The sequence below is a fragment of the Phalacrocorax carbo genome, chromosome 15 (assembly GCF_963921805.1).
Source record: "Phalacrocorax carbo chromosome 15, bPhaCar2.1, whole genome shotgun sequence".
NCBI lineage: Eukaryota > Metazoa > Chordata > Aves > Suliformes > Phalacrocoracidae > Phalacrocorax > Phalacrocorax carbo.
The window spans coordinates 12,128,391-12,140,542 of NC_087527.1; the positions used below are offsets into that span (position 1 = coordinate 12,128,391).

Genomic DNA, 12,152 nt, shown 5'->3' on the forward strand with positions numbered 1-12,152 from the left:
TGTCTGATATAGTGCTAATACATTCCTTCCAAGGCCTCAAGACATTTTACAATGTTTTTAGCACCAATTTCTGCAGTAATGACTAACTTGTGCAGGACAGAAAATTACATTCCTTGGGAGGATATGAAACGATCAGGAAAGGAAAGAGTGACATTATCCAAGAAGCTATTGAGTTAGCGGGATTTTAATGCCAGAACAATTAATGGGCTATGAAAAATAAATCAACTGGAACAATGTGTAATAAGCAGAAAACATTCTTGTGGTCGTTTTGTGATATTAAAAATGTAAACATGACATGTCAGCAGATACAGTGTGCTAGTGTCTATCAAAACATGAATTTTCTCCAGTATGTTTTCTGGCTGATGTCATTGGAAACATTGATAACTGATTCTGGTTTTGGTGGGAGGAGTTATGAGCCTAGTGTATAGAAGGAAAAACTGAACCAAAGCTCACCAAAATGCCTACAGTAAAGCTCCCGGTAATCAATCAGCTTCTCGACTTTGGCAGTCTTTTAGTCAATGTTTTAGTATGAGGAACCACTGTGTATAAAGATGAATGGGTAAGCTGACACTAGAGTAGGTGGGGTTTGTTGTTGTTTGATTTTTTTTTTTTTTCTCTTTAGCAATTGAGATTTTTAAAAAAGACTGTGGAATTATTTGTGTAATTACTTCTGTGTAGGTTTTTTCTTTTATTTCAGTTATCCTGTGTCTGTTTTACAGATGGGTGACAAAGGCAAGAAGCAATTAAACCCACAATCAAACAGAAAGAGAATACAATTTAAACTCTCCAGTTTTATTCGTGGATGCATTTTTTTTGCATGTACTGTATTTTTAACAGCAGTGATTAGCTGGACATATTTGTGTTTTCTTCATTCGGTGGTGTTTCTCCATAACAGGGGTCTGAGAATCCGGAAGACCAAGGTCTAACACACTCAATTCAAAAGGAGTCCATTCAGCATATTAAGCTGAAGCTCAGTCAGGGAAGATCCTGTTCATGCTTCACTTCTGTTGATTTCCAAAGGTGGTTTTGATATTTTGTAGGTTTGGGCCTTAAAATGGATGCAGGTTATGTTGCTTGGCAGTGTGATTGTGGCTTTGCAATGGTGAAGGTAACATATTTTCCAGGAAAAAAAAAAACAACAAACAATGACTTATATCTTCATGGTTGCTTGAACAAAATCAGTATTAAGGTGAATGCTGGAGCAAAAATTATTAAGGAAAACCATTTTGATTAAGCTTATTTAATATACTGGCATGCCTACAACATTAATATCATCTTTTTTCTTCTTTTTCTATTTGTTCCCATAACGAAGGAATCATCTACATGCCGCAGGTCATATCTGTGTTCTTAAAGATGCTTTCATGTATGAAAGTCCAACTGAAATAGCAAATCTAACCTCCACGGAGAAGTTTAATGCAGCCCTGGCCATTCATCTTTATAAAGGAGGCAGACTTCTGCAAGGTAATCAATCCTCCTTCTATTTTGCAATAAAAATACCTCTTAAAATGGTACTGAAAGAGGAGAGAATGAATACAAACAGCTATAAATGGCTATAAATGTATAAACCCATACCTAATGTAGTTATTCTGTTTATCTACTTCAACAAACATTCAGAAATGCTGAAAATCTTTCTCTGTGGGAGATCTGATCCAGAGCAGAGAGAACTAAATAAATGTACTTTTAAAGCACATAGTGCATTTCATAATTAAGTACTTTAACTCCATCAAGATACAGCATTATAGTAACGATAAGGGGGTTTCAGCAAATGTGTTCTTTCAGAGGACAATGGCTTGGCTAAGTATAGCGGAGGTCAAATAGAAGAAAGCAGAGAGGCTAATTTGATATTTCTGCTCAAAAATGAGTCAGGGTTTTTTGGACATGAAATAACTTTGAGATGTCATTTGTGCCAGCTAAACTGTAGGAAACAGGATGTTATCAGACAAATAATAAAATTTTCTATTGTATCTAGCCATGTGGAACAAAATTTAGCCTGCCATTAATGATACACTGGAAGCACTGGCTTTCAAAATTACAGACACTGTCACCTACTGAAATTGCAAGCCTGCAACCGTTTTTGAGATCACATTTGTATTGTACAAATCTATTCACTTGGACAAAGGTACATAATTTGATACTTTCATCAGATCGTAGTATAAGTTGTGTTGTGCTAGTTTCAGACTTCAGAAGTCCCCCTGCAATTTGTGCTGGTGGGTTTTCAGAAAGCCTGAATTACTCTGTCTGGCATGCTTGTGTATCTTTCGTTTACAATGGAGTTCTGATTTCAGTAGGAATATATGTATTAAGGCTTCTCTTGTTGGAATATAGAGGTGATTGTTTTTGTGACAAGACCTAGAATTGTTTCAGGGGAGGCTTGTGGAAGTCTTAGAACTATCTCTATTTTTCACTAAGGAACAAAAAATAAGGTTGGATTTTACATTTACTGTAAAACTTCATTGCAGTTTTGACTTGCATAGCATTACCCGAATGCTGTTGTTATTAGCTTTTCAAAATCCCAAGTGACCTACAAAGCCTGATACTTGAATGATTTACAAAAGCTCAGTAATTTAAAGAAGTCAGAGTCACACTGTTCCAAAAAGCATCTGCGATAACTGAAAGAAAATAAAGCAGAAATCTGTGACAAGCAAGACAGTAAGTAGTGTGATTGCTGGGATGATCATAATGAAAGTGTAAAAGTTACGGTAGACTTCTTGAAGGAAAAAGTGATTCAGAGGACATTCCTGATTCTTGTAACATTTAATCTTTACATACCCTATTTAACAAATACCTTAAAGAAATGTAGTGCTTACAGTCATATTACCATTAGTACCATACTGCCAATGCTTTGGGCCTCATCCTGGAAACTTTGTTTACATGATTGGGCATGTAATAATTATAATTATTTACTTTTTTATTTATTATAAAGGCAATATATATTTTATATTGTATTACAGAAAGTCGGTCTCTTGAAGATTAGTGCTGTGGTGCTTTGATAATGCACATTAATTCTCTTCACCTACAGACATTAGAGTATAATCTCAAAAAATGCCAAGGAAAGTCTTTAAGTAGCCAGAGTGGCAATTAGTCTTTCATTCTTTTTGTTTGTTCTTTTATTTAGTAGTGAGGAAATTAGCAATGCTAATAAATCCTCATCTTACAGCTCACTTATGTTCCAAATTTATATTTGTAAATTATGTTTTCTATCTTTATCAACATATTTTTTGTTCTCCATTTGCTTTAAGATTTCCTTATTTGCTTGTTTATAACCATGAATTTTAATTATGGGAGTTCACTGAATTTAATCTATCGTTTCCCCCCCACCCCCTAAGACACTGTGGGTAGCTATAGAAAGTGTCGCCAGTAGTTTTCACAGCCATGAACATTCAAGGTCAGTTATATTATCTCTCAAAAGGAAGAACCTTCATCAACACCATAACCTCTAGTGCCCTGCTCGTTGGTCCAGTGCTGAGGACCGTTGTCTGCTGAGTACTTCATCCCTCTCCTCTTCCATCTAATAACAGCAGGGAAAAAACAAAGCGTAGTTTCTGCCTTTCATGAAGCACAGCGTGCAGTGGCAATACAGCCTAACTGCTTATTCTTGTTCACAGTCAGAAGGAAGCCTTGGCTTCATCTGTTACAGCTAACCGGAATCTGCAAAGTGCTCAAAATTCGTCACCTTAATGACAGGTTTTGTAGACTGTGTTACTGGAGACTGTTTCTTTTGCAAAACTGCAGTCCCATTTGGAATTTAAAACTATGTTCTGCATGTAGTAATTAGCCACCATGAGGTTGTTTATTTGTTAGCTTAATGTGGTGGAAAACTGACCACTTAATTGGTTTCGGCGCTGAAACAATCAACAGTAAACATTATTGACTGCTATCTTGATTAGTTTAAGGGGAGAATATTACTGGTAACTTGTCAGTTACTAAAAATAACCTGACTCCAAGAAAAGAAACATTATTAGAAAGGAATCTTACACTACTATATATTTATATTTTATGATTCTATGATATATTTATATAATATAAATTATGTTTTCGTCTAAGTAGTCTTTTGCCTTGTTCATGTTAGTCTAGCCACTATGAACATAGAATTGCTACTCTACCCTGTTTTGGTGGCTTTACACTTATGTAAATATGAATTTATTCTGATGATGTGTATCAAAACTAGGCTTTTACCTGAGTGCAGACACCACTAGGCTATATATGATTGTGCTGATACTCTAAAATGTGAATGTTGTTAAGGTTTTGTGCACAGAATGTCCCACAGCCAACTTCCTCAACTCTTACTGTTCTGAGCACTGTAAGGCATCCTAAAACAACTCTCATAACTTGGGTGATCACAGGAGGTCTTGGAACAACCAATTATAAGAACAGATCCACCTTTTGGGATGGAATGAGGCAAAACAACAGTTTTGCTGCAGGTTCACGTATACTGCCTTATTTAATTCGGTGACCTTTTCCAATGGTGTGGCTCCATCTGCATGTTTTGTAGCAGTAAGATCAGCTTCAGAAGTCAATATTTAAAAAAAAAAAAAATATTTCAGTAACCAGCTTTGCACTCGAACCGCTGTATTGGCATGCTTGAGGGGGCAGTGAGTGAGTGGCTGAGGCTAGATACCTGGGACCAAACTTGGCAATACTTCATCTTATTAAAATGTGAATAACATTTAAAATATATGTCCTGTTTGATGGGCTGCCAGGTGTAGAAACTAATTGATTGTTTTTACTAAGCATGGAAGAGGCAAAGCAAATCTCATAGCTACACAACACACTGACATACTGTGGAAGTGCATAGTTGGGGTATGGATTTGTTCAGTGTCAAAACCATAAAAATTCAAGTTTCTTCAGGTTTCTTTTTCAAAGGTTTTTGCTTACATATATGTTACAGTATTATCAATATACTTTTTCCCTCTTAATGTCTCCTTCTAGTCATTACCTTGACATGTTGGTCAACTTCTCATCATAGTTGTTGCTTTGCAGGTAGCAGAATTCCTTTTGGAATCATCTTTGGTGGGACAGATGTAAATGAAGATATCAAATGTGAAGAGAAACATCGGGTAATGGGAGCAGTGCTAAGAGAAGCCAGGTAAAAGCATGTGTGGAAGGTTTATGATAGGAAATCGCATTTTTTGTAACTGTTTCATAAATGCTTGGAATTACTGGGAGATGTGTAGGCCAGTAGATAAAGGATTGTCTACTTGAAATCCCTATGATCTCTACATATTATTTTTATGACTCAGTGATGGAAGTAGAACAGTTTCTTCTTAAAATATAGTCGGCATGCAGTCTATTCATTTTATATTTCCTCTGTTACAATCATTTTACCATATTTGTCCATTAAGAGTTGGCAGAGGTAGTGCTGAAACTTGGTCTCTTGAGCTGTGAATTTTCAAAAAGACTCAAATCCCACTAAAAGTTAATGAAAACTGTGCTCTTGCTAACTAATCTTGTGCTTTGTCTTCCGAATCATAACTGTTTTCTAGAATAATAGAACTATGCATGTGATGAGGATATAAAATTCTAAGGGAGGTGAAAGAAATGAGAAGAATAATAGCAAGAATACTTAACCTGGGATTTGGCAGCATATTGCTCTGTAGAATAATCTCCTTTATGTGTAGACATTATAAAGACAGCCGTTGATGGTTAGTATAACTGTGGGCTGTAGAAGTTAACTGTGGTTTATTTGACGTGTTTGTAATGGATACAATTTTATGCAATCAAGGTTTGATTTCTTACCAACATTATTTTATACTATTTATATTTGCAGAGATTTAGGTAAAGAAATTCACATCTAAGCATGTCCAACAATATCCATCCAGTTCTATTTGTATAGAACTATCTTGGCCGTGAAATGCCTGGTATTTGGTATCTAAATAGTGAGTCTTTAGTAGTGAAGGTGGTTAATGGTGAGTTAGTGGAGGAGGTATGAGTAGTCTCCTAAAATCTTATTGTAGTAGTAGTATTACTCTAAACAGGGTTGGACCCCATTTGCCAAGTGCTAAATGTTGCTCCATGTTGTTTGTTGTTGGTTTTTTTTTTAAACCTCTGTTTCTTAGTAAATTCTGGTTTATGTTACATATATTCAAACCTATAAAATATGCTGTATTGGAATTAATATATTTTATGCATTAAGTGCTATCTGCACGTACAGACTAAGTTGCCCAGCAGTGTGACTTAAGTGAGACGGCAACTAAAAATAACTGGCATTTGTCCTGTTGCATCACAGAATCAAACCTGTTCTTGGAGGCCTTGCATTTAGCTTGTTGATAGAGCGCTTGACTGAAAATCAGGTGACTCAGGTGTAAAGAGCTTTTGTTCTTCTTTCCTCGCTAATGCGATCCTTTCTCTAGAAACATGAACAATGAAGCAGAGACTGTAAAAAGTCCTGAAGCAAATTCTCTCAATTTTTAGGTGAATTGACGGAGTATTTTCAGGGTGTTTTAAAGTCTGGAAAAGTTCTAGTGACATGTCAGTGTAGTCATCAAATGTAGTTCAAGAACTGATCAGAAATCAGAGAAAATGACTAAAAACCAAAACGGTTTTTGCAGCATTTTTCATTTTTTCAACATCCCTGGAAAAGAGGTTTCCTCCTGCCAAAGGTCTGTTGACTTCAGCAGTGTTTGATCACATCCATGGTGGGCCAATAAGCCCTTTTCTTATTGGAAACTAAAGCATTTTATATATGTAAACCTTTCAATGGATGAAAATAATTTTAATTAATACATAGCCTCTATCTTGGTAAGCTAAGTTTGAGTTCACTCAGCCTCATGGAACTATACTGTGCCTGAGCTTCTGGTGACTTGAGCGGTCACTCCAGAATTGAGTTCCACATAAGCGAAGGGGTCCCCACGTGTACAAGGTGAGATGAAATTTAAGCTTCCCGAGTGTTTTATGAAATCCAGTGGTACTACTTGCATACTTACTCTCGGAGACTTAAATACCTTGCTGAACAGAGCCTGCTTGGGATACTATCTCTGCTCATCCATCACAGCATTCTAGCGAAGACAGATAGCTACAGTGGTTCAGGTACGGCAGTATGGATTTTGTTTCATGTTGGCAACGAGGAAATGCATACAGAATCTGCAGCAGGCTTATATCGTCTAGTTTTATCTTTGCTAATAGCGTTATATGTTCTAGCTATTATTAGCTAACTTAATGCTGGCGTAGATGTGCTGTTCTGTCCAGAGTGCCCTATAGAATGTGGTAGGTAAACAGATTTTAAAGACAGCACTTAATCATGCTCATTGGAAAATCATTAGGGCATGTTCTTACGTCTTAGTGTCACTTGTAGTTGAAAAGCAACCTAAGGCCCCATTCAAGACAAAATTTATATACTTGTTTACTTTTGTTATCAAATAATTGGAAGTTATTCTTTAAACAGGTCTGAAGGAAGAGAAAAAAGATATCTAATGTGCCAGTTAAATTTCCACACTACACAAAATGAAAAGTATGTAAAAACATAATCTCTGAGTGTGTCCGTTTGATCCAGTTCTGTGTGTTTAAAATATGATCTGTCACAAATATAACTAATAAAGCTTATGCAAAAACTGTGCTTTACTGAATGTTTTTAATGATACTTAAGTTAGGAACTTGAAGTATAGTTTAGCTTGGTTTTCCTATGTTTCAAAATATATTACTGCATCCTTATGCAATTCATAACATTTTCTCTGCTACAGGGAAAGTAATTCAGTTTTCTAGAAGTTATTCTGAATGGATCTCTTCTCCAGTATTATCACTAGTATTATTCATTGCATAGTTATTAAAAGAAGCATTGATTTTTTGCTTTCTTTATTGATTGCAGGGTTCTAAGCAGAAAGTATCATGAATTGTAGATTACTTGTCCAGTACCATAAACCACCACATTCCATAAAACAAAATATTGAACTCTCTCTAGCTTTATAATGAGTGTTTCGTTTTTAATCAAATTCCTCTAAGTGGTGGTTGTACTCCTCTAGGGTATTTTTTTCTATTGAACAGTGTTTTGTAGACTTAGGAGCAACAGTTTTTTCTGCTTGTTAATTTGATGTATTGAAAGTATAATTGCAAAAAGTGGAAAGGGAGCATGTGCAACTTGACAAAATGAGCATTTGCAAAGGCTTTAATAACCTTAAAGCTGTCAGGTTGTGTATGTGAAATTCATTGCAGTACTATAAAGCAGATACTACAAAACAAATGTTTAGGAATAAGGTTTGTTTCAACAAACAAAAGTAGGAGTTATAATTCAGCATTTATGTGACTTCTAATGGATGACTCTGATTTCATGCCTTCAAATTATAACAACATCGCCAAAGGGAAAACACTGTTCCGGTTGTGACTTAGTAATGAGCTTCATCTCTAACCATTGAGATGTCATAGGGTTAGCTTGGGACAGAAACATTAATTTTATGACAGAAAACCAACGCACCAAATCATAAGTGTAATATGTGATAACCTCTGTTTTACATTCAATAGCTGTAAAAGCAAGTGGAAAAAAAAGGTACTTTGCTGAGCAGACACACTGTGTGTCTCATATGAAGGAGGCGTTCAAACATGTCTGTTCCACGGGACTGGTAGTCTTCAGAAATGGTCCCGTGTGGCTGCAGTTAACACTAAAGTTCCGTTTAAGAACAGACAAAGCATGTGTTTATGTTTCATCACAACTTAAAAGCTACATTAAAGCCCAGCATGTTTTTAAGATCTCTTCTAAACAAGGGATTCTTCATTAGCTCTGACTCTGTATGACTTCTTGGTATTACACCAAGGTCCCAGTAAGAATAACTTGTTTATCTAGGGTGTTTAGAAATCAGACTTCTGTTACGTGGAATGATAGCATGCTGCATGCGTTTCTCAAAGGCGTGTAAGCAGAAGTCCAGAGGAGCCATTATAAACAGCCATAAGGGGAAAAGTGGAAGTAAGCTTGGGAACAGAATTGTCTTCTCCCTCCCAGATGAAAACCCTAGCTGTTAAGTTATTCAAGTACAATTTTATTTGCTTGTTCTTACTTTGATGTTATGATTTGTATACACTGCAGAGGAGGAGTAGATGGTGTCCATATACTATCCTACAGTTCATTCATTCATTTAAACGCCCTTCTCATAAAAAGAAAAGTATTAACCAGACAACAGTCAAAACGCCCTTCTATCAGTATTATGTCTGGCTAGTGTAACGGTCTCTTTGCCTGAAATGACAGAGGTAAATCTAATTTCTGTTCACCCAGTTCTTCCCTATTTATTATAAAGGAATATCAAGTGTCTAACTCAGCACTGCAAATTTCATCTCCACTGTAGATGCCTAACATCAGAGCTACAAAGCTGAGTGTCCCAAGTCTGCGAGATTGCAGAGTTGAAGCCCAGTCACTGGAACATCTGTTGTCTTTTTTTTAGTTTATTTAATTCCAATATTTTTCCTGAAGAATAAGATTTTGGTCTCTCAGATGTTTGTTACTCATTGACAGGTTTGACTACTTAGAAATAAGGAGAGAACATTGGGGAAAGGTTTAAAAAAATCCATCTGCTCTTTTGAATTAAACTCAGTTGCAGTGAGCTGCAAATAGTGGGACTGGGTATTGTCAGACAACGACAGTATGAAACTAACTGGACTTAAGATCCCTTCTTACCTAGCTTTCTGGTTGTGAAGAAGGCTATTGCACCTTGCAATGATGTAGAAACAGGAAATGCTAACTCGCTACTGCAGCTGTATGTATTATTCTAGATAAACTGGGGATCTGCCATTCTTTAGGTTTTTTCTTACTTTAAGAAATCCTGACTTTAACTTCCCAAGAGCTCTGAGTTGTAAAGCCTGGAGAGGTACCATTTGCTTAACCAGTATTTTCTGGTAAAACAAATAGAAAGCCTGCTTTCTTACTTTCCATCTATAATAATTTTTATAAGCCTCTGCTTTTTGTTCTTACAAAGATATTTTTTCTGAAGTACTTTTCTGTTTTTATGTTTAAACACTTTAAGCAGATGATCCAAACTATTTTTGTCCATTTAACTAGGTTTGCAGTGGCTTTCACGGTGAAAATGAAGGAACTGGCAGCAGCAGAGTGGGTACGTTTACATGATGATGGTGATGTGTATGGTATTAGCAGCTCTGCATTCTAAAATGTTTTCTAAATAATGCTAGAGAATTGTAATAATCTTCATACTCTCTATTCCTGTTTTTCCTTTCAGAGAAAGCATTTAACGTTTATGTACTTCGACAGGCCAAATAAATCTGGCATTTAAAAGCTGTTTAGTATTTGAAAAGAGTATACAGCAGTTTAGGCAGCGCTTCTCTGAAACATTTAAAACTAATCATTGCTGTTGTTATAGAGTCTCTCCTGATGCCATGTGCATATATTGTTTATTTTTTTCGTCATATAATAAACTACTTTATGTTGCCAAAATTCCACTAAACAGCTTTTCTTCCAAATTCTTTATTTTAAGTATAATTTGAAAATACTTGTTTTGTCAACACTGGAAATAGAATGAACTTCTTAAGGTGAACTGCAGAGGTAAAACTGAAGTTATGCTAAGTCCAGAAATAAGAGATATACAGCCCTGTCAACCAGGCCTTGAGGGATATGTAGCACATAAATAGCACTTAACTTTCTTAAAACTCATATCTGCCTCTGAAAACAAAACTAAACACACTGTGCTGAATAAAACATTGAAAAATACTGAATCAAATTTCGTCCAACAGTAGGATGGTTAAATACATTTGGCAATGTATATGAGGAGATCATTTAGCCAGCAAGGAAGTGGGAGTAATAATAGTTTGTTCTTCATTTAGTAGGTGCCATTGCATCTGCTGTATTGCAGGTCTACTGCAGACATTAAGTGCGATTATTTTTACTGATGCTTCTGTTTGAAAAAAGACTGGGTCAACATTTTCACCCTTATGTGGCCGAGTTGATGGCAGGCTGCCTGCGGAGAAAATTGAGACAAATCCTTGAAGTAGACAGCGCTCAATCCTGGTTTCTGAAGAGTGGAGGAAGACCATAAAGAGCTTCCAGCCATTTGAGTACAAGGAGTGCTTTTGGATAGTGTCAGGCTGCACTGGTGACCCGTGGAGAGCTCCAGACCAGGCGGCAGGGCTTGCAGGTCTCGCTTGTTAGCCTAGCTGATTTTCTGTGCAAGGTAACTTTCCAACTAACTCGTTGGCTAAAGACTTGTACTGGATCACAGAGGACTGCAATGAGCTCCAGATCTGGTGAAGGGTAAGCGGTAACTATTTGGCTGACAGTAAGGGGCAACACACTGGGATAAAAAGAGCGAGACAGGCCCACCCTCTTCCAGCTGCAGCAAGCTGTTAGCTCCACTCACCTCTTCTTGTCAAACGTCAGCTGAAAGCTGAACAATAAGTGTGAGAAGTAGAAACTCACTGCTTGGTATCTGTTCAGTTCTAAATTGCATCATAATATAATCGTTACTAAACCCTTGCCTAAAAAAAAAATAAATCAGAGTGAAGCTTGCACAACAGAACAATTTAATATTCAATACTCTGTTTCGGCATTAATTGATTTTTTAAAAAAATCTATTTGCATTAAAAGGATACATGAGCAGACATAGGATCTGCTATTCGCATTACAAGTATAACTTGGTTTTAATAGTTACTACAGTGAACTTCATGATGGGTAAACATGAAAGGGCACAGCTTCTGCCATAGACCTTATGCAAGAAAAGGACAAAAGTAACAGAGTATAAGGAAGAGAAACAAACTTTGAAATCCTTTTGAAATCATCACCTCAAAAGTACTTAACTTTGAGTGATTTTACCTACACACCTTTGTGCTCCAGGCCTATGAGACTCACTTGGCGTTTTGGAGAAGGTCTGTGGCAGACAGGGGACTGATGAACGCCAGTCTGTCAGGCCCTAAGCTGAAATACCACGTGCTGACCTGTCTCTTAAATGCTGGCGTTTTGAGTTCTTTTTCTAGCTTTATCTTCATATAAAGGGTGAGAGCAAATGCCACACATGTACTTTCAAACAGTGAAGAATAAGAATACATCTTTCCATACCTAGGTCGCAGAAAATTAACACTTTTTACGTATTAACTCACACTAATGTGAACTGCATTATTCCTCTAATGTGTGCTTTATTAGTTAGACGGTCAATTAGGAATTTAAATTATGAACATGTAAGCAATTGCACTGTGCTCAAGGGCTGTATCTTCCAAAAAATTCTTTTCTA

At 36.5% G+C, this 12,152-nt stretch overlaps 1 protein-coding gene across 2 annotated transcripts in view; it reads left to right on the plus strand.

Moving 5' to 3' along the window:
• GLT1D1 (glycosyltransferase 1 domain containing 1) overlaps window positions 1–12,152 on the plus strand; it is a 59,536-nt gene that overhangs the window by 10,119 nt on the left and 37,265 nt on the right. For both annotated transcript variants that reach the window (XM_064466400.1, XM_064466401.1), the window contains exons 2-4: window positions 1,313–1,461; window positions 4,981–5,086; window positions 9,977–10,028. In XM_064466400.1, coding sequence (XP_064322470.1) covers window positions 1,313–1,461; window positions 4,981–5,086; window positions 9,977–10,028 — 307 coding nt within the window. The remainder of the gene's footprint in view (window positions 1–1,312; window positions 1,462–4,980; window positions 5,087–9,976; window positions 10,029–12,152) is intronic.